This window comes from Helicoverpa armigera, chromosome 8, assembly GCF_030705265.1.
Source record: "Helicoverpa armigera isolate CAAS_96S chromosome 8, ASM3070526v1, whole genome shotgun sequence".
Classification (NCBI taxonomy): Eukaryota; Metazoa; Arthropoda; class Insecta; order Lepidoptera; family Noctuidae; genus Helicoverpa; species Helicoverpa armigera.
The window spans coordinates 259,740-282,121 of NC_087127.1; the positions used below are offsets into that span (position 1 = coordinate 259,740).

Here is a 22,382-nt window from a genome sequence, read left to right on the forward strand (position 1 = left end):
CTAAAGTCCAGTTAAATCGTAAAACTATTATGTCCTCATAGTTAGAGACACAAAAACAGCACAGTTAGGTGTCTCGCAACAGTAATGTTGGTATCATTTCCCGCCATTACCACTTTCACTGACAATTATATTTCTGTTATATTTCCAAATATATCTGCAGAAGTTTCATACACAGTTCCTTAGTAACTAATCTGTCAGATTTCTTTTTGGATCTTTCTTTTTATTTTTCCCTAATACTTAAGTTTATCATATTCTAGTCTGTTTAACTAACATATATTAAGTGTTTGACTAGTTAAGTGGTACATGCACATGGTACCTATATACTATTACTTTTACATGGTCCTTCGGTGATTCTGCTATGATATTATTTGTCCTTTATATTTTTTGTCGCCATTTAAGTCGATAGTGTACAGCAATTGCTGTGTTGTAACTCTCGTGTCGTTTTAAATCATGGACTATTGCAATACTACATCTATACATATAATAAAATGATAGGAAAGTCAAAACTGTACATTGAATATTTTTTTAAAAGAATACTTGGGGGGTGATCCATAATCGATTCTGAACCCAAATATGTAGTTTTTAGAATTTTTGTCTGTATGTCTGTTTGTCTGTATGCTTGTCCCGGATAAACTCAAAAATTACTGCATGGATTTAAATCAAAATTTGCATGACTATTACCTGGGGGCCGGTTCAACACATAGGCTATATATTATCACGCTATCTCCTACGGGGGTTGAGCAATGAATGATTAAATAAACGAAATTGGAAATTCTATATTGCTCACGCAGACGAAGTCGCGGGCAACAGCTAGTATAGGAATAGGACGTTAGGCGGTCTCCGCTTTACTTATACATAGGCGTTTCATTTCCCTATATTTACCGGCCGGTAATCACATACGAGAAAATAAGAAAGTATTAGAGTGTCTGGACACTAACCTCCGGAAAACATAACACTATTTCAATCTCCGCAGTCGGTAAAGGAAATTGTCTTAGTTTTCCGACACGAGACGCCATTAGCATTGGTGTTCACAATGCGACGGCTGCAGAAAAACGTCCGTTAAACGTGCTAATGGGCGTCGCGTGCGCAGCCGGCCGCGCGTGCGCACTGGAGCGGTGATGCTAGCGCTAGAACACACTACAGTTAGCATGAGCTTAAATTAACACTAGTTGGATAACAGCTTTATTTATCCAATAATTAAGAAGCATAATTGCAGAAATACATCAGAATTTTTGTAAACCGTTTGCAGTCGAGCTGTTTTCAAAGATAATAGGGTATGTCCAGGGTCGAAATAATGAAATAATATTTAGTCCGCTTTTTAGATAATCAAAAAATATTGGATACGTATTTTTTCTTTTTTTAATTAAACATAAAATGACAAAGATAATACACTTCAAAAATTAGGAGTGGGGGTCTTTTACGTCACAGTGTCCTGAAAATTGTAGCAACTTGTGACGTCACACTCAACTTTAACACGCTATATCTTAACAAGTTCTGATCCAATTTAAAAAAGAAAAAATACGTATCGCTTAATTTTGGACAATCTACAAGACGGACTAATTATTATTTTTTAGGAAACTAGCCTATTCTTTGTTATGTCGTTAAAAGGTCACTACTTACAACTTCTTTTACCATTTGTTTTACATGATTAAACATTTGTAAGCAAACAATTATCTCACGTAATTGGCAATAATACGACAAGTAAACTCATGAACTGTATGATTTGTTAAGTAGTTTGACTATAAGCTGTTAATTAAATATTACAAATACGTTTACATAGTAAACAATATTGTTTGCAATAACAACGAAGTAAGCGTCGTGATGGCACTGACAGGTAGATAAAATATAGAATATATTGCAGTAATAGGCAACGGGTGTTCAGTTACAAGGCCGACAAGTATCGGCAAATGTCAACTCTAATAATAAACTTCAGATAATGGGAGGGATCATCTTGACATTACCGAATGCATATATTATGCCCTAAAAATTTCTCATTGACGTCTTAGAACTATCTAAAGGTACCAAAGAAACTAAATACATATTCTCATTTGTGATAAGTCAAAATGTATGTCTTTAAAATGTATGTAAGAGCCCTGAAATCTGAAGTGTTTTCGTAATAGCAAACACATTTGTACGGTTATACGTAATGTTGATATTTGTCTAACATAAATTATTCCGTCACTTGATCTAATGCACTCAGAACATATTGCGATTGTTTTGGCACCTGGCGATCACATTAATCAGCCGTTTTATTTAAATGACGATAATAGAGTCTAAAGGCTAGAAGAAAGTTTTGTGACAAACAAATAGAAGAAGATATAGAATAGAATAGAATAGAATATTTTTATTTTGCAAATATGGGTGTACAAAAGTTCTTATAATTATAAGGTTCAGCCATATTTTACCATTCGGCATGCAAACATTATTACCTACTATTATAAACATTATTACCTACTATTAATCTATTATTTATAATCACAATATTATATGAGATCAATTAACTTACTACTAATTTTACAATTAAACATTCATACATATAAATTATATTTTTTCTGCTAAGAAATCTGAAATGGTATAATAAATTTTATCATTTAAAAATTGGCGTAACTTACTCTTAAACAGTGGTGTGCTTAAGTCTTTCCAGGCATTTGGTAACTTATTGTATATCATTGTTATTGTATATACTGAAACAAATAGCAACTGAATGTAATTTCCTGTTCAATATCTACAGTAAGCTTTCCCAGAGGTATCAATATCGTAAACATTTATTTACAACATCATATACTTGGTACATTATAAAGTCAGTGTGGCTATGAAGCTTAGTTATGGATTTCTTATCAACCTTAATAATTACATCAACAGGTAACTTAATAATGCAAGTAGCGATTTAACGATTATTTTCAATCTTTACTGTTCAGTAATTAACACACATCGCAACTTTACGAGGCTGAACACTTTCATATTGCAATTATGATGTTTATATCATCCACTTACGAGAAACAGTTATTACTTCATATATCTCCAGTTTAACAGTTTACGTCGATAATTATAAAATCAACATTATGAGACTTTCTCAAAATATTGTCGCAATCAAGGAAATTAAGGAAATATGGCTTGGTGTTCATTAACATAAACACGTACCTAGTTTATTACTTCTACTTAGAGGAATATTTATTTATGATGTAATTACGTACAGCTCTCATGGCAGAATCATTCACCCTTTTATATACATTCAACAATTTCCAATCTATTAGTTACCTAACTGAAACCCGTTGAGCCTAAACCTACCTAAGTCTGCAAGCTATTGTGATTCCTTCTTTTGACAGAATCAATTACATAAATGGTTTTCGAAACATTGCATACTTATAGCAGTTTAACTACACCCCGATTTGAAAAATGGTCATAAAATTCACTATTATCGACCAGGAATATCATCTTACGTGTCCTGCACAAAAGTATTCACAATCCAGCACTTCCCGCTAGTGCGGATCTATTGGAAGCGGAGATGCGCACGAGTTTTATTTTTACTGCGCAGTTTCGGAGCGACCTGCCAAAAATGTGGCCCAGTGATCTTCTGAAATATATCGCGCCTATTATTATTGTAGTATGCGAGATTGTGGATCAATTGCTATGGAATAGGGTCAGGTTATAATGTCAGTGCATGAAACTGATTTTGTTCAGGAAGACGTCAATGAAACTTGTAAGTTTTGTTGATAAAAATATGATGAGAAGGTAATTGAAGGATTTAGAAAAGGTACCTTTAGCCAAAAGCATTAAATAAATAAAACAATAAACACTACACTCCTTATAGAAAAGCGCCATATTTATCTAAGTATATTAAGTTGGAGGACGGCCTCTTAAACTACAGATCCATTCATGTTCTATCGCGAATTTGAATATGATGATACTTTAAATCACAAAAATATTTCAATCCAGCAGCTGCAACAAGTTCATGATTATCTCATGTTTCTTTATTTTCTGAAGTCAAGTGTTTGCGAATAAAAATAAAACGTGTGTAGACGTACGATTCACATTGCTCTCTCCCACCCTCCCACGCAGGACTGTGGTAGGTAAATAAACTATCACAACAAAACGCTTACATTCTGGACACGGATGATATTACAAAAACAAACAAAGCTTGCAAATATTAGCCAAATAAAATACAATAAATCATATGAACATAGCTTGTCTTCCTCGAGTTGAAAATTGATCATAATATTGCAGATGATACAGATATAGCAAAAGAAAATAAGGAGTAAGGTAGAGATCGTTTCAAAGTCGCTTCAGTCCTAGATTGATAATGTGACACTTTGTCAGTTCTTCTCCTTATAAAACTGAGATCTTTCAGTGGGACATTTAAATAACTCGCTAATAGAGTTGACAGACAACTATTAATTTAGACTAGTCTCCCAGTCTGGAAGACCCAAACAAAGCGTACAATGTTCCAATTAACAAACATTAAAAAGCTTCATATGGCGTCACTGTGCCACAATGAGGCCACATCGCCACTAGAACCAATAACACAGTTATTTAGTCCATCAATACTTGTAAACGATAAGTTGCTGTGCACTCTAGTTACAGCATTCATAGACTAAACAAGAGGCTAAAAGGGCCTGCCTATTGGCACGCGCCGCTCTGAGGACTGACTCATGTCGATATCACGCCCTATCGCAGATGTCAACGAACGCCCACGTATGCGTTTCTGTTTTTGGACGTCAATCAATGAGTTATGATGATGATGGATAGAACATTATGTAGATGTTGAATCATTTTTAGAAAGTTCTAGTTCAGTTGCTTATCACCTCTTCATCTTGTAGCTGGTCAAATTCGAAAGCTTCAAACCTTTTGGTTATCCTTGAGCATCCCCTTTGTTTATTTCTAAATTCTTAAAATTCCGGTCTCCAACTGAAATAACTTCGAATGAAAATATAGCTTGCAGAAGTATTAGTTTCTTTGCATTCTTGTGCAAGGACACGAGACATTGTACCTACTGGAATTAGCCGGGCAGCCGGGAATGCAACAAGACTTGGAGTATGGCATGTGGGCCATTTGACCTGTTGACTCACGCGCTAACTATAGCAGCTGACTGACAACCAATTGGTAAATAGCTGGGAGTCTGTGACAGACTCGCGCGAGACAGTTGTCATGACAACGGATCAGTTACGATGATGAAGACAAATATTTGGATGTGTAGATTGTATTCTATTAAGATTTATTATAGAAAATTTGAATGTGAAAAACACTGCTCCAAATTATCAATCACTGAAGTAAAACATTCTGAAACTGCCCTAGGTCAAATAAACATGAATAAATGTATACTTATACCCAAACCTAAATAACAATCGCAAAGCCAAAGCACAGTGATATAACAAATTGGAAGCGCCACAAACCCAGCCTTTACAACTCTATCATACTGACAGAATGAATAATATTAAACCAGAAGTGTTAATTATGATGACAACAATTTGCCAAACGTCAGCCACACCTGACAATGTTCTGCATCTGGTAGTAAGGTAAGCACTACTTCTGTATCACAGAAGACATCAGCCGCACTAAATGTGCACGTCATAAGCTTAGCCGTAAAAGTGGCCAGTTCCGCGTTGGAGCGGCGCCCGCGCATCTCGCATAAACAAGCGGTATTCATCACCCGTGTCATAAAGTTTATTCATGAACACCATACGCTACGCGCGGAAATGCTGGCCTCACAAACTCCAGTTTCTTACTCTGCTAAACTAAAAAGATTTTGCGGAATACGAAAGAAACTGTAAAGCTATACCTGCCAGTCTTTCACCCTTTGAAAATCAAAACATCATGAGCATTAACTTTGGCATAACATGTTTACAGTCAGATAAAGCCCATAAGTAATGTCCGTCCATCAATATATTTTTATAATGCATTATTTGAAACATGCATTACAAAATGCATTGCGTTTTTACACTCGACTTGTACACGAATCGATTAGACACAAATCTAAAGTGTTTGTTTTCCGATAAGAAAAACAGATGATTCAATATTTCAACCACCTCGTACTGAGGTGTTATTAAAAATTGATAAGCTCACAATGAGATTATGACAAATGAATAGCAAGTTTAGAAATCCTACAATGAAAACCATTATGAAGATCCAATCGGCAATTTCTGGGGTCTGTCTGTCTTAGCTTATTTGTGGCTTTCCACTACCAACTATATGTACAAGATCTTCAAGCGACGACTATTTTAAACGTAGTTGTTTTTAAGAGTATAGTTGCAGTTTTGTATTACCTTCAAATAAAATAGATTCAAAAACATTTATATCCAGAACGTATGCCAAGCTGCATTTTATTTTTTTGACTGTCCTCGTAAATCTTATGCGACATCGTTCACTAGATTTATTTAGTGTCACAGCCATCACGAAATAGTTACTAGCTTGTGTCTATAGTTTTATAAATTCATTTTTCTAATACCAACAAGCCCACACCATTTACGATAGCATACTTGGTACTTAATTATTTTTTGCCTTACATCAGAACTGCGTTAATGGGTTAGCCAAGATTTATAAACTGACCATACATTTCTCAGAACTCAGAACTAATGAATCTATTTACCTTAAAACCAAACTAGCTAGAAAATAAACTGAGCTAAGTGCTCCTACACTTTTCTAAGATTCCTGTTTAGTAACATAATAAACTGTTCAGTATCGTACATTATCTAATGATCAAGATATAGGTAGTGGTCGTTAGCATAGTGTATGTGTGTGTGTATGTTTGTGTGTGTGTGTGTATGGTTGCGCAAATATCAGAAATAGACGATACAACTATTCAAGCGTAACACTGAAATACTACGTTAGAAGAATTAGGGTTGGCATCAATTGATTTCCATTTTTTGTATTCAATTAGCTAGAAAATACATGACGTTTTCCACCAAGTTGTCGAAGGTGGATTGGTTGACTTTGGCCTGGTGGTATTCAGTCTAAAATCTTATCTGATAGATTTCAACTTCGACATCGTTTATTTGGAGATTTCAATATTTTCCACCATAAAATCAGCGATGACGTAACGCACCATAAAATCTCTATAAACTGTATCAAATAAATTAAATGTTCCTATACGGCAGCCCTGTCCGTATGATCGATTCAAGGTCAATCCGTAACGTAACATACATACATCTACATATGTCGCTCCGGACGGAATTAGCTGCTTGCTTTTACTCCGCCATCTCTCCTGATATCAATGAATTTTCAAATTCTTTAACTTCTTAATTTATTGCGACACGCTCTAACAGCTGGCTCGTCTCTGATATATGTCTGAAACCACAGACATCTTGTTTTTAAATGAAATTAAGATTGAAATTAGTAAAAAAGAAATACATTTAGGTGACATGATAGGCTGAAGATGAAATATAAAGTTGTCAGTCATGATTACGAACTGTTTTTACTTTTAACTAAAAGTAAAAACATCGAAATATGCAGCTCTATTTCTAGTTTAATCATTTCTAACTCACTCTCTCTTACTAGGGTATGTCTTACAAGTTATGTAAAATAGAGGAACGCAGTTTTTAGTAAGCCAGTAGCAAAAATTGGAAAGACAGAGTTGCGAAAACTTCCAAAACATGAGAAAAGCTCTTTAAAATTTTGTGAAAGATCTGTCAGCATTTCTAAATAGAGCAGCTAATGATTCATTGACAGCGATGTGAACAGGCGCCTGCGCCGGCCGCTGATCAGCAAGGTCAGGTGGAACTATTTCTCATTTGTTTGGGAGATGTCACTGTTCTCCCGTGGAAATAACTTCGTTTTGCAATAGTACGGCATTGGTGTAGCGTGAGTCACGGTTCGAAGGTTAGGAAAATTGATAATTTTATCTTAAAAATATATTTTTTCACGGTCTTCTTAATGTAGAAGAGAATATCGGTCAAACTACAAATGACGGCCTCTGATCCCCCTCTAAACACTGTTCTGTTAAACCTAATGAGCTTTATTCTGTTTGTCCTATAGGAGACAGTTCGCACCACGAGCAGTGGAGGCGGCAAGGTCACCAGCTCGCAGACCAGCACCCTCGAGGACTTCGACGTCGACCAGTGTTGGGACGAGCGTCTTCTCAGGAAACTCGTGAGTCACACGTTTTATTACTATCCTTAGTAGTCAATATAATGCCATTGAGATGCTCTACAATACTGGTGACAAAATAAATTCAGCAGATTTTACCAACTTGCACAATATGTGAGCGCTCTTGCGATTTGAACTTGCGAACTTAACATGATAACTAAGTAGCAAATTGTTACAACACAGACATTGACACGAGTCTTTAAAACCAACTGTTTTGATATCACATGAATCTTCCTTGACTCTTGTTATGGGTAAACACAAGAAATCCCTGATTTCCGATCGCAGTTGATCCCAGTATCGATCCGCGTGAGTCACTAACAGGTACCTACTACCTACCTACCGGTCGCGTCTCCATTCATACGACTTTCATTGACCGGCCGCCGCTGACTCAACACCGGTTAATCGCGTTTCAATTACTGGTTATACATTAACGCTGCTGCTTCCACTCGTGCGCAGTGTTGACATTAGTTATTGACGAGTTAATTTAATTATTCTTCACTTAATTTAAGGTTACATAGGTAGGTATGTCATTTCTGTAAATATCGAACAATAACCAAAAAGATCTCTCCATTGTGCTTGCTGAAATAAAGGTGGCATAAATTAAATTGTAGATTAAATGATCGATTCTTAGGTTAGGTTAGGCAGATGTCTTTTTCGAACCACCAAATCAATTTTCGCTAAAACTTTATATATACTCTTCTATTCTCTCGACTGTCATTTACAATTTACTCAGGTATCTAAAAGTCTAACACGATACGCATAATATCGTCAAATCATTGCGTGGAAAGTATCGGTAGCTTTCACGGTGTGTCGCCGCGCGGCCACTCACGCGCATCGCGCCGCGTGAATCTTGACGCGACTACTGCGTGTGCGCAGGCTTCACGTGTGGTGCAGGTTAAAAGCTCGCCGATAACAATTAATGTGAAACAATAAACTGTTGTTTGATCCCATCCCAAAACTGGAGTTTAAAACACTTAGATAAATTAATCCAACTTAGGTGACGCTCTCAAAATGTTTAAGTCTGGTAAAATTCTATGTCTAATGGTCCAGTGAAACAATTTATCTCTAATTTATTTAACAACAAAACCAGCCAGTAGGCAGCTACATTTGTTTTAAAAAGAAGTTTAGTTAAACAGAGAGGAAACCCGTCACAATTCCTCCTCCTAGTCCATTCGATCACAAAATCGCTAATCGTTTATGCATTAAGCCGACTGAAGCGAGTAGTGCTGACGCGGCAAGGGAACATCGGTGCACGACACTGGACACCGAGGCTTACACACTAGTGTTGTGAAATATAACGCGGTTTCCCACGGTGATATAGTGATGATCGTACGTCGGCGGTTGCAAGGAATCTCTGAAATTAATGTGCAAAGTTGTATAGCATTTTTTAATAATATATCTATGCTTTGAAAAACTTTCACCTTGTATATAGCTAAGTATATTATACTTGTATGTATATGTCACCGTAAGATTACAAAAATCGTTAGATTACAATCTATCTCGAGAGATTGTAAACTGTCGAATTATTGTGAACCGTAACATCTGATTGCAATTTAACGTATTATTTTTCGCTATATTATAATCTATCAATGTAAAGCGGTCAAATTGTCAACTGGCGTAGAACGGATTGCATCTTGCGCGCTGATTGGTAGAACGTAATGTGCCCCCGCCGCTCCGGCATTCGCCATTTTGTTTGTTTATTTCGTTTGTTGTCGATTGTGTAAACAACTGTGTTTTCGTGATTATAAATTGATTTCCTGTTGAAAATAACTTATATCTTTAGAATTAGTGATATAAAAGTGTCCAGGATGTAAAATTTATCTGCGATTAACCAAAGAAAAGCAGTACTCTACGGGAACTCCATGGGAACAGAACGGCTGGTCGTGATTGGTCGATCTTACAAAAAGACTGACCAATCAGGGAGAGCTTTCGGACAGTTGACAATTTCTCATCGATAGATTATAATATAGCGAAAAATAATGCGTTAAATTGCAATCAGATGTTACGGTTCATAATAATTCGACAGTTTACAATCTCTCGAGATAGATTGTAATCTAACGATGTTTGTAATCTTACGGTGACATATACATTACATACTCGCAGATAATTACCAGATTCAAATTAAAATAGCATTAGTCATAGCAATTCACGTACAAATGAGCAAACGTTGTCAAATCATAGGGTCGACAACAAAGCACTGCAATTGAGGGCAGAAATCACTTCCGGTTTCCGGCTTGCGCTTCCGGCTCGGCCCGGCACTCGAACCGGTTGCGCCCGCAATACAAACGTCACTTATTGACAACTTGACCACTCGTGCAGAAAACTAAGGCGGTGGACACATTACATGGGATTTTATACTAATATGTAAATGTAAATAATATGTAAATTATGTCGAACTTAAATAAATACTACAGTTCTGGAACTTGATTTTGGAAACCCGCTACCTATAGCCAATAGAAAGAAAGAAAGAAAAATTATATCTACTCATGAATCATCCTTATCGCAGTTTTAAATACACTGTTCAATACACAAGAGTTTTAATTGTAAAGACAAAACTAAATAGAGGACGATACAAAACAACTAAATTCTATGAAAAAGATAACGCATTGCATTTGTAAACGAACAAACCAGATCCTACCATATTGACTCATCTTCTTACGGCTGTCATATAAAAAGCAAAGCGCTCCAGATTTGTCACGAGTGTAGACACAGCTTTATCTGCGTAAGCGCAGGGCAAACACTGCAGGCGTTGAGCACACAGTTGTCGCGCACTGGTGATACTGGTAACAGTGCGCGTGCGCACCTCGTCTCGTAGTATTTGAATAACAGTAGTGTTTTAGGATAGTTGCAATGTTGCGCGGGTTTCAGGAGCTATGCGTGAGTTGGCAATTTGTAACTAATTGGGTCGATCACAACTTAAATTAGTACCGACAGATAATTTGAATAATCAAAAAATTATAAAATGTATTTAAAAGGTAAATTATTCTAGTGGTACATGTGTTATGGTAGGTAAATTAAATATAAGTTGTAATCGTCTAGTTGTTGTCCCATAAAATCGTAACTTTCTCTGTTTACCTAATTTCATACCGCAATTCCAGTTGGACGAGTGCAACGACTACGAGCAACGTCGACGACTGCGCGCGCGCATCCGAACACTAATGGCGGAACAAGAAGGTAAACACTAGTCGGCAGTTTAGAAATAAAGTATACATATATTTATTAATGTCAAGTTATAAAATTACTGCTTGTATCTGAGTAGGTATGTAGGTTGTTATAATTTGAACAAAAGCTGATGTTGTGCACGTAAATCATTTGCAGCATGCGCGAGCGCCGTGACGGAGGCGCTGGCGGCGGCGGGTGAAGCGGACGGCGCGGACGGCGACAGTCGCGGTGAGTCCCTCCTCCTCCCGCTGCTGCAGGGGCTGCTGGGCGGCGGCGGCGAGCGCCTGCTGGCCGGGCTGGGCGCCGCGCCCGCCGACGTGGTGGCCGACGTGCGGCGCTCGCTGGGCCGCCTGCGCGCCGCACTAGCCCCGCCCACCGAGCACCCGCAGGCGCGCGCGCTGCTGTCCCTCGCCGACCGCCTGGAGGACGCGCTGGACGCCGCCGACCGGCTGGACGGCTGCCGCCGCAAGCCGCGCCGCCGCAGCCGCGCCGCCCGCCACACCGTCGGCGTCACGCACGAGGAGCTCGAGGAGGCGCGCCGCCTCGTAGACCGCGACCAGCTGGCGCTCGGTGCCAAGGGACCTTCCTCCTCCGGCGCCACCTCCACAGCCTCCATGGCGACTAGCACGGACGAACCTTCCACCCCAGAACGCAAACAAAGTGTTGACGAGTCCGTTATCTACCACGATGCGGTGGCATCCCGACAGAAACCCACGCCAGTAGCGCACTCCGTCAGCTACGAAGCACCTAAAATAAACCGAGACGCTAACGTCGTCGTAGAGAAGCGCGCCCCGACCACTCGTAAACCCGACTTTTATCGGCATTCAGTCGCGGATGCGGGTGGCCAACACTCCCAACCCCACCAACAGGCACCACTTCCCCAAAAACCGCGACCACAGGTACAACAACCGCCACCGCCCCCGCCAGTGCAACAGCCGCAGCCGGTGCACGCACCCCAGCTGCTGCATCAGCCCCAACCAATTCACCAGACGTACCAGCCTCAGCCACGCATGGAGCGGCGCCCCTCAGATTCCAAGAGTAGCATAGCAGCTATGGCTAACAAATTTGATTCACATGCACAGAAGGAAAACATACCTCGCCGCGCCCCCGTACAGACAGCACCACAGATACAACAAAAGGAATTTAAGCGTGAAGACCCAAAACGTGCCCCATTATACATGCCCCTTCCGCCCACTTATAATTTCGCGGCACCACCAACTGCCACGCAGGATGACTCCAAGCCTCTTAATAGATTCGGGAGTAGTAATAATAAACGCCTCCGTATGAAACGCGCTAATACTATCGACATAGGTAGGCCTTTTGGTGGGTACCGCATGGACAGCGACAATGATGACGAAACATCTCCGCATCCTATTGTACCGGAGTTTAGACCCCAGACAGAGAATGATAGGAAATTTGTAGCTTTTATGAAAAAGAACGAGGCAGCTGACCGAGAGGCAGTCGGCGTATCTGGCCCTGCCAACTGGAGCAGCAGGTTTGGAAATATTAAGAACGCATTTGAGAGTCGAGAGCGCGAGGACAACAGTACGAACAGCAGGTCGTCCAGTGCGTCATCTGCCCGGCGCTTTTGGCGCACAGCAGATGAGACTGCGGTGAATCCAGCTGCCGCGAGACCTAGAAAATTCTTCAATGGAAGTAACAACGATATAGTGAAACCCCCGTGGGTAAACGAAAGAAGGGAACCGATGCGCGTGCAAATTCCGCGACAAGTGCAACATCCTCTCCCTCCGCCATCCGCGCCGGTTAACGCGGCCGCGCACCGCCCCGCGCCCGTCATCACGCCGTCGTCGGCACCCATCCTGCCGCCGGCGCCAGCACCGCCAGCACTAACCGCACCGATCGCGCCGCCGTCGCATCCACCGGTTCCGCAGTCTCCCACAAAACCCCTCGTTGTTAAACCATTCGTCGCGAGACCCATACCTGTAAATCAGTTCTCTCACGCGCCTATGTCCGCGTTTAAACCTCCAGCTAAAGTGACGTCACCAACGGCAGCACCAGCATACATATGGAGTCCTCCGTCCGTTTTGAACGTTACCTCTCCCACGGTCGACCATACGCCCGCGTTCCCGGTAAACCCAGTGCCTATTGCTCGAAGCCCGCCTGTGCCAAGTAAACCTTGGGCCACTGACACGGAAAAACCAAAGAGGGTAGTTAATATGGCTACCACGAAGTTTGAAAACAATAAGCCAGATCCCGTACTTCCGCCTTACCGGGAAAGGCCATCCGCGTTTAACCCGACCGCACCACCGACTCACGCACTCCCGCAAATGCAAAATTATCCGGTCAAGACGATACCCAGTCAGAATGACCTCTCAGCCCCAGAACTCGTGCGTAAAGTGGATGACACCAAATTCCCAGTGCAAGACTCGTATCTACCAAAGGTTGATGCGCAAAAACTACAAATTGAGTTCTATGAGAAGCAAATTCGTGAAAAGAACCGTCGAGAAACAGCAATAAACGGTCACAGTGATCCCATAGAACGAAAACCCCCTGCGCCGCCTGCCTACACTATCACTGATTACACGCCTTCCAGTGGTGTCTCTACGTTTGTCCCACTACAACGCACGCCAGACATAGAGAAAGCTCGCGCACATAAGGTGGATTACCTGCCAGATGTTGTCACAAATGACACAGACAGACTCCGCAGCGGTGCCTCGCCGCACCAGCCTCGCGGCCCCGCCAGCCCCTACTCACCGCGAGCTAACAACGCGCCAGAATCGCCCCACACCTATCAGAATGGTGACGTGCCATACACCAATGGTGTAGACGAAGGGGTCACGACAGAACACGACAGCGTGGTGACCCGTGTGATGCGCGGCCCGGTGCGAGGCGCGGCGACTATCACGACAGGTGTGCGCACGCGCAACGACGAGGGACGTCGAGGCTCGGCCGCCGACAGCTTGCGAGGCGCGCTCGACAAGTTCTCGTCACCGAAAAACGACGTCCTCACGCAGATCGAACGGAAAAAACGCGAGACGGCGAGGTCCCAGGTACGGGCCCCTGTAAATACCGGCCGCTCCCCCCTGCTCGCGCCCGCATCCCCGCACGCCCCCCAGTCCCCCGGCGCGCTCGCCGCGTCCCGCGAGTCTGTGCTGTCCAGCGAGTCTGCCGGCAGCCTGGGTTCCAACCCGCTCAGCAGGTCGGGCTCGTGGCATCAGATGGTCGCTAGTCCCAAGTCGGCCTCGCCACGACGAGTTGTAGCCCGCGCCAAATCAATGCACCTCCTAGCCGTGCCCAAGCTGTACGAAGGTGGGATCGCTCGCGAGGAAGTGACGGAAAAGAAGCGAACTGTGGAAGCGTATTTCTCGGGGCAGCAGCAGCAGCAGACGTCGCGGGCGGCGACAGCGGGCTCGACGCGGCCGCGGGCGCTGCGCCAGTCGTTCGCGGCGCCGCAGGCGTACTCGCTGGGCCGCAGCCGCACGATGCCCACGGTGTCGGAGCTGCAGTTCCTGGACGAGAGCAACACAGAGGACGCGTTCGAGGACCTGGTGTCGGCGCTCGCGTAGCGTAGCGTCGCAACATTCCACTAGTTAGGAGCGGGAGACGAGCGAGACGCGCGTGAGTCGTGTGTGTGTGGGTCTGTGCTTGTGCCCCGCATGCTCCCCGGCCCCCTCGGCCCTCCGTCGGGCCCCTGGCCCGCCCGCGCTATCACGTCGATGTACATATGTGCTCGTAACCTCCGTACCATCTTCATCCGCGCCCTGTAACCGTGTTATTTGACTAATAGCTTTTAGGTTATCGTTGTACTGTCTTGCTGATTGTTTTCCAAGTGTTTCGAGTTAGTGTTAGATTTGTCTCGTCTATGTCCAACGCAGCGAACTAATCAGAATGTGTTGTTTGCAGAGGAAGAGGAAGTAACTGTGACATCCAGCGTGAGGAGGAACTCGTCAGAAACTGTTAGCACTAGCACTACCACAACTAAAACATCTAAAGGTATTTGGGCCATGTTCTCTAACATTTACGATATGTGTATATAAACGACCAGCGACTTAATGTATAATTGTTCACAGTGATAGAGAGTATGACCAGGCCAGCGCCCAAGCCCGTGTCGCCGTTCGCCAAGTTCCGGCAGCTCGAAAAACAAAATTCAACTAACAGTCCCAAGTAAGTACCTTCCTATCTTGCACTTGGCAAACTATACGTCGCACACTACTTCAGACTATAACATCCTACTTGATGAAAATACGACCAATATTTAAGACTCCATACCATTCAAGTACTATATTTTATGTATAAGATCCTTTCGCTTCATAAGTTATGTAATGCAGTATATTTTATTTATTTTTGGCAGCCATATCTGTGGATACGAATAAGGATTAGATACAAGTAAATATTAAAAGTTAATGATATGCATATAACATGTATATTAGTCGCTTATACGATAATCATTTTTTTCCGAAAGCATAAGGCTAAGTACATACATGCCCCTGTCAATAATCGCACGTGTGTACTTACCCTGTCATGAGAACATCCAGTAACGTCACGAACGAAGCTCGGCTGATGCTTGACATCTAGTTGACATGAGTTGACATGAGATCAGCACGCGTTCTTGTAAATAACCAGCGACCCCCATTAATAGCACACGCGTTCCGTAGCACACGATGTGACACACGAACTAATAGTTTGGTCGTCGACGAACTAACCGGCTCGGTCGGTCGGCGAGGCGGGTGACTAACATGCGTGCCCGGTTGTAGCTCGCCCCAGACCCCGCAGAGCCCGGGCTCTCCGGCGCAGCCTTACTTCAAGTTCACGGACCCCGCGCTGCAAGCCAGCGCCGTCACTATTAAAGAGCGATTGCTGCAGTGGTGTCGCGACAAGACCCGGGACTACGAGGTACACTCCACACCTCCCCTCCCCGCCGCACGCAACACCCCCACTGCGTCTGCTGTCATGTCGTCCACGTACACACCGACACCTAGCTAGACATGTACTAGCATTCTAAGTTGATACACTATATTTGTTAATCTTTAAATGGTTTGTGATAATGTAGGCTAATGTAAATAAATAAACGTATTGGGGAGGTTCTAGATGCGGTAAGATTTGGCAAATGCATATTTTATCTGTTAATGATGGTACCCCGAGATGAGGTCAATATTGTAAAATTTGCATTTGCCTCAGACATTTGGGCAGACGAATTTAACGGACTTAACCGCGTTATCGAGTTGTAGCATGTTGATAGCGACCGCTGCGCAGGCGCACCTAGTATTAACACACACGTCGATGACGTCACTACCACTCATACTCCACGCTTCTCTTATCGCTTCATGTTGGCTGCTACTTTCTTGTATATATTATGTACCTTGTGTTATTCACTAGTTATTTTATTTATATTCATTTGACATAAAAGACCAAATTGTATTACTTTGGTTTCGAACTACTACTGTATCATATTTATACATACTTATTATACATGGACTATGTATATCGTAATTGTATTATACATTAATATTTGGAAGCAATGTGTTACATATAATTCGTAATTATGTGACAAGTATGGATTTTATAACAAACCAAAAATGACTAATTTATAAATTACATTAAAAAGCATGGGTTTTTATTGTTATAATTGAAATTCATCTATGGAAGTGTGAATATACTGGTTTATGCATGTTTTTTGTTACTTGTGTTCGTACCTTGGAAAATACAAAAAAAGACAGTTGTAAATAAGGGTGGAATTAGAAAACTTAAGTTGTCAATAAACATTTTAGTAACCACATCACTGTACCCCTGTAGATAATTCTTAGATTAGCAAATCCCAAATCACACGATTTGTACCCTGTAGTTTGTCATAAGCACATCTACCATCTTAGAGGTAAACTTGAATTAGCTTCAGAATAAAGACTACAACATTGAACGATATGGTAAATAGCAATACAGAAAGAGTTGTAAAATGAGATCCCTTTTATGATCTGAAGAATTTTCTCCTAAGAAGCTTCAGGACTTATGTAACTGTTGATGACTAAGGAAGTGATTGTCTGTGTGTAGAATGTGAAGCTGGAGAACTTCTCGACGAGCTGGGCGGACGGGCTGGCGTTCTGCGCGCTGCTGCACCACTTCCTGCCTGACGCCTTCGACTACTCCAAGCTGTCGCCTGACAAGCGCCGACACAACTTCACGCTCGCCTTCAAAATTGCCGAGTTAGTATAATACTACCAATAAAGTTAAACTATTTTTTCATTTTCGGAAAGATTTTTAGAGTTTTTACTGCAGATGTGCTTGTAATTATTGATACGGACCTGCTTTAGCAATTATGTATACTAAGAAGTGAGTAATGCTGAAAACTGTCTCCTTTTTGAGACAAAACTGATAAAAGTTAGTTGTTGGAATGCCCTCATCCTCACACAGCTGTACACAAATGTGATGCTAATACAAGACTGTTGTTCTGTTCACAGTGAGAAGGCGGGCATCTACCCGCTGCTGGACGTGGACGACATGGTGACGATGCGCAAGCCGGACTGGAAGTGCGTGTTCACGTACGTGCAGTCCATCTACCGCCGGTTCAAGGACCAGAACTGACGTCACCCGGTCGCCCAGCCGTCCAGCCTCCCACTGAACACCGCCTGACGCCACTACCAACATATTGAAGCCTCGACGGATAATTGATTAGACTCCTCCCATGTCTAAGTTGGCGATTATGTTTAGAGGGCTCCAATGGTTTAGTCAGGAGATTTTCCATTAGCAAAATTAGTTGGTCCATCCACTTTAGGCGTTGTGATGGCAGCAGACGGTGTTCACGTCCGCGGGGTTCAGGCGTCAGCGCCGAGTAGTAGTTCGCTGTAGTCACAAATAGTACGTTACGAAGTGTGTTATAAATCCAAAGAGCGTATGTTGTTGATTTGTTCGTTTGTTATAAATGTTTATAAATATGTCAGTGTCCGCCCAACTCGTATCTCCAAGCGCTGTCTCGATACAGTCCTCCTATTTATTATAATCTCAAGATGTGATTTTTTCTACGTTAGCTTGTAAGTTTTAACTAACATTAATATATCGAGCGACTTCAGCTAGGTCGTAGTGTAGTGGCGCACTGCTAAGGATCGCTTGCACTTATATACCCACATAAGAGAGTCGTATCCTTGTTATCAGTGTACATACTGTTTCACGATTACATTTAACATATTATTATTATATGAATTTGACATTATTAATAACAGCGGCTTGATGTATTCGCCTACTGATTTTATGAAATTTGATATTATTATATGATTATTCTGTTAATTTATATTGATAATGAAATAAATATTGATTAACAAAAACATTGGCGTATTATTTATGTTTATTTCGTAATTGACATTCGGTTTGGCTTCGGCCACCATTTCCACCTTATAGAAAAACATTTTGTGAGATGTTATAATCGGTGCTGGATATTCAGAAGCTTACTATTCTAGAGGTGCTGCAGCGCTATAATCAACATATTAACCATAGGATTCCAATCTAGAATATTACTGCCTAACTGGAACGAGTAGTTTTGATAATGTTCAGTTTTGTTCACAATCTTCACTGACTAGCTTTTATTTACAAAATGTCGTATTTCGACGATTTGTAGTGCACACTGTTTAATGTAATCCGATTACAATCACCTGCACGCCTGTTTCCGATCGATATAATCATTTTGACGACACCTTCCTCCATGTTTGCATCAAAAGTTGTCAAGATCTTAACTAGGCAGGTTTGATATATCACAGCTACATCAAACAGTGTGCACCACACAAACTACAAGCAATGAAGGTACGATGTAAGTCCAACGGTCTGAACACAAGTTATGTTGAAGCAAATGCTACAAAAGTGATAGCTCCTAACTATTTATGACTGCAACTGGTCGTTCATGTTCATGTAGCATATTGTAAACTTTAGCGGTAATTATATTTTAATATTAAGAAGAAAGCGTGGCGTTCATCGTGCCCCAGAGAACGCCACGCTACCTTCCAAGAGCGTCTTTATTTCCGATATAAATTCGTTGATTATGTGAGAGCACCCGCGTTTCTGATATATCGCAGTAATACCATCCCCAACAGAATTACAAAAAAAGCGCTGGTCGTCAGCCCGAATAATACGCATTTAAATGTCATAATGATGCAGTAAAGTAATGGTATAAAATCAGCGAACTTGGTGATGCACTAAAGCGCATCCAAACAAATTTCGTTTGCCGCAGATGTTTGAAAGTATCTTCAATTAGTAGCTTCAATTCGATATCTCGATTTGACTAGGAAACTTGCAATTTTATCTGTGAACAATAAATTATTGTTTTGAAGAACATTGACTTGCACTTGAGCACACTTAAAGTCACCTTCATCTACAAAGCTTGTTCGAAAAATTTCTCGTAGCTCGCAATTATTTGGCAAATAAAAACAAAAGACATCCAATAAATAAATGAAAAGCAAAGGCGCAGCTCACGTGTCTGGCAGGTTGTAAGGCAGTGCGACCATGAAGGGGTCTGCAACGTTGGTGCTCCTGTCGGCAGTAGCGTTGCCGTCCTCGTCGCCCACCACCGTGGCGTCGGAGGGGTGCGGCGTGAGGGTGCTCTCCTCGTCCGCCAGCGTCACGTGCACGTGCAGCGTCGAGTCGCGCCACGCCTGCCACGACAACTGGTGCTCCTGGATCTTCAGGAGCATCCACGTGGTCAGCAGACCGTTCAGGGCGCCTGCGGTGACCATGGAAAGACCCAGCACTGATTATGAGGTATCTGAGACAATGAGATATTGGTAGGATGAAGCAGACTCACCATGGAAAATTTGGACTGAAGACTAAAAACAAGAAGTAACGGATGGATCATAACTCAAAAAGTCATCACATTCTTCTTTCTTTATCTCTCTAATCGGTTTCTTAACAATTTAAAGTATCACAAAATTCAAAAGGGATCGATGAGTGCTTCAGACTTAAGAATGATAATTTCTCATCAAGCCTCGCGGTACTAACCGATGACTCCAATGAGGAGCGAGGAGAAGAGATTGGCAGCGAGCGCCGCCCCGCCGCCGCGGCGGGCGCCGGCCTGCAGCACGGCGTCGCAGGCGTGCAGCGCGCGGGCGGTGCCGAGCACGCTGGCCGTGCCCAGCGCCAGCGCGCGCCACACGTCGGCCGCCAGCGCGCGGCCCCGGCCCGACATCGCCCACTCCGCCAGCGAGCGCATCCACGACCATCTGTGCCAGCGCGAGTAATAGACGCCCGGTCTTGCAGAACCCCCAGAGGTCATTCATTAAGTATACATAGAGTGCTCACAAATTAATAGGTTAGGATGGCTTTAGGTATTATTGCAGAGAGAATTGCCTATTATGAGAAAAGATCCAAAAAAAATATAAATTATTATGTGAATGGTAAATCAACGTCCATAAAGACGTCAACTTGCAATAATCCATAACTCAAGAAAATATTATAACTGATATAGTGCAATGAGTACAATAGCAACTTACTTATGACTCCTGGTGACAACATAGTGGTGCCGGCACAGCTCGCAGTAAGAGGTGGCGGCCTGCAGCAGCCAGCGCTCGAGGCAGGAGCGGTGCACGGCGGCGATGGTGCCGCGGCAGGAGCAGGGCCGCACCAGGCGCTCCGCTGACTCCCCGCCGAAGCAGATGCGGCAGATGTTGTCTGAGCGCAGACTGCCCGTGAAACTGGACACTTCCTTCGCGGCTTGCGAGCCCTAACAACGATGCCAGTTCAGGCATTACAGTCGATGGTTCGTTATAAGGGCACGTCACTCGGGAATCCAGTGGCAACGTTCAAATACTGGATCTCCTAAGGATACAATGTGGGGTACCTGTTTGTTTAGCAGCAGCGCGCACACGGAGCTCAGTATGGACATGGAGCGTCCGGCAGGCTGCAGCAGAGACGACGCGGGCGAAGAAAACGTCAGCGAGTCCGCGATGCGCGCGCGCATCTGCCGCTGGTCTTCCGTATCACTTGGATTCGCTGTTTATTCATATTTTATTACATAGGAGTTTGCAAAGGTACTTAAGACTAAAAGATACCAACAAAATAAGGATTTCTGATAGGCACTTTTGAAAGCAATTTTACATTTAAAATACCACATTAAAATATAGTGGATAAATAATTACCTGGTGAAGAGATGCCAGGGGAATATCGACAGCTTATATCTGTTTGTTGGGCAGTGGAACGCAGCTCCTTCTCACGTTGGGAGTTCGGCGTGCTTGGCTGTGGAACCGCATGAAAACATCGACTCTGAATAAATCCACAACTCCTAACTTATTACTTTAAATTGAATCTAAGTTTGTAAGGTCAAACAGATTCATGAAGGACGCGCCGTACCATATTTACCAAAATGTCTGGCTTAGAGCCTTTTAGCAGGGCCCTTGAAGATTGAAGACTGTTTCAAGTCACTCTGGGGCGCGAGTGAAAAATCTCAGTAGTACATAACTTTAAATCGTTGCAGTAAGTTACCAACCTGCAAATGCAACGAGGAGCAGCTGGAAGCAGACATGCTCATGGTGACCTTGCTGTCAGAGCGCCCGTAGCCCCAGAACATCAACAGGGTCTCGCCCTCGCCAACATTACACTCCTGGGTAACACAAGACGTAGCTACTTAATTATAAGTAAGGCGGTTGGACTAGGAACCATCCCTGAACATATAATAACTGATTAGAACGTGCCTACAAAAAAACTGTCATTTATTCTGAAATCGTCAGTCCGTAGAGATTGCTCAAGCCTGCTTTCGAAAAGATGAAACTAGCTTGTTAATTTTTATTTTGAAATTGAGTGGGACAGCAAAATGTTTGATCTTTAAAAATAGATCCTTACTGCACTTATGGTAATTACTAAAACTATGTAAATTAAATACCCTTAGTAAGTTCGAGTAACTGCAAGTCCGATGGTATTGAAAATTGATTCTTTGTAACGCTTGTTGGATTTTCGGCGTATACACGATTGGAGCAAGCACAGCCTGCCTCAGGTTTTGAATAGCATCACTTGGGAACGGCTCCGTATCATTGCAATCCACTAAACAATTGAATGTTATGAATTTACGCATCTTTCATCTTCATCGCGAATGCATTTCTTCATACTTTTAATTTTGTATATAAAAATAAAATACAAAATGTTACATAATTTCATCCATTTTTAACAGGTGATGTCATTTAATGGCAGGACTCATGGATTTTGACAAAAAATAT

At 42.4% G+C, this 22,382-nt stretch overlaps 2 protein-coding genes across 11 annotated transcripts in view; one reads left to right on the plus strand and one right to left on the minus strand.

Moving 5' to 3' along the window:
* Nucleotides 1-18,515, plus strand: part of LOC110380881 (uncharacterized protein) — a 70,671-nt gene extending 52,156 nt beyond the window's left edge. For 4 of the 7 annotated variants that reach the window (XM_021341016.3, XM_021341018.3, XM_021341017.3 and 1 more), the window contains 8 exons: nucleotides 7,969-8,082; nucleotides 11,178-11,253; nucleotides 11,398-11,469; nucleotides 15,106-15,195; nucleotides 15,273-15,366; nucleotides 15,957-16,095; nucleotides 17,248-17,399; nucleotides 17,655-18,515. In XM_021341016.3, coding sequence (XP_021196691.3) covers nucleotides 7,969-8,082; nucleotides 11,178-11,253; nucleotides 11,398-11,469; nucleotides 15,106-15,195; nucleotides 15,273-15,366; nucleotides 15,957-16,095; nucleotides 17,248-17,399; nucleotides 17,655-17,778 — 861 coding nt within the window. In that variant the 3' untranslated portion in view covers nucleotides 17,779-18,515. Of the gene's footprint in view, nucleotides 1-7,968; nucleotides 8,083-11,177; nucleotides 11,254-11,397; nucleotides 11,470-15,105; nucleotides 15,196-15,272; nucleotides 15,367-15,553; nucleotides 15,589-15,956; nucleotides 16,096-17,247; nucleotides 17,400-17,654 lie in introns of those variants that run through there. The other 3 variants (XR_010276715.1, XM_021341019.3, XM_021341020.3) reach the window with 3 other exon arrangements.
* Nucleotides 18,127-22,369, minus strand: LOC110380880 (uncharacterized). Of its 4 annotated transcripts, none has more exons than XM_021341013.3 (8): nucleotides 22,052-22,368; nucleotides 21,659-21,772; nucleotides 21,312-21,408; nucleotides 21,014-21,165; nucleotides 20,667-20,896; nucleotides 20,176-20,396; nucleotides 19,654-19,900; nucleotides 18,127-19,483 (listed from the first exon to the last, which is right to left on the minus strand). In XM_021341013.3, the coding sequence occupies exons 1-8, from the start codon at nucleotides 22,238-22,240 to the stop codon at nucleotides 19,480-19,482; spliced, it is 1,254 nt and encodes a 417-aa protein (XP_021196688.1). In that variant the 5' UTR covers nucleotides 22,241-22,368; the 3' UTR covers nucleotides 18,127-19,479. The 4 variants fall into 4 exon arrangements, with proteins under 4 accessions (XP_021196688.1, XP_021196687.1, XP_049694065.1 ...); XM_021341012.3 differs by having other exon boundaries at nucleotides 20,176-20,426; XM_049838108.2 differs by lacking the exon at nucleotides 18,127-19,483 and having other exon boundaries at nucleotides 19,650-19,900; nucleotides 22,052-22,369.
* Nucleotides 22,370-22,382: the final 13 nt, after the last annotated feature.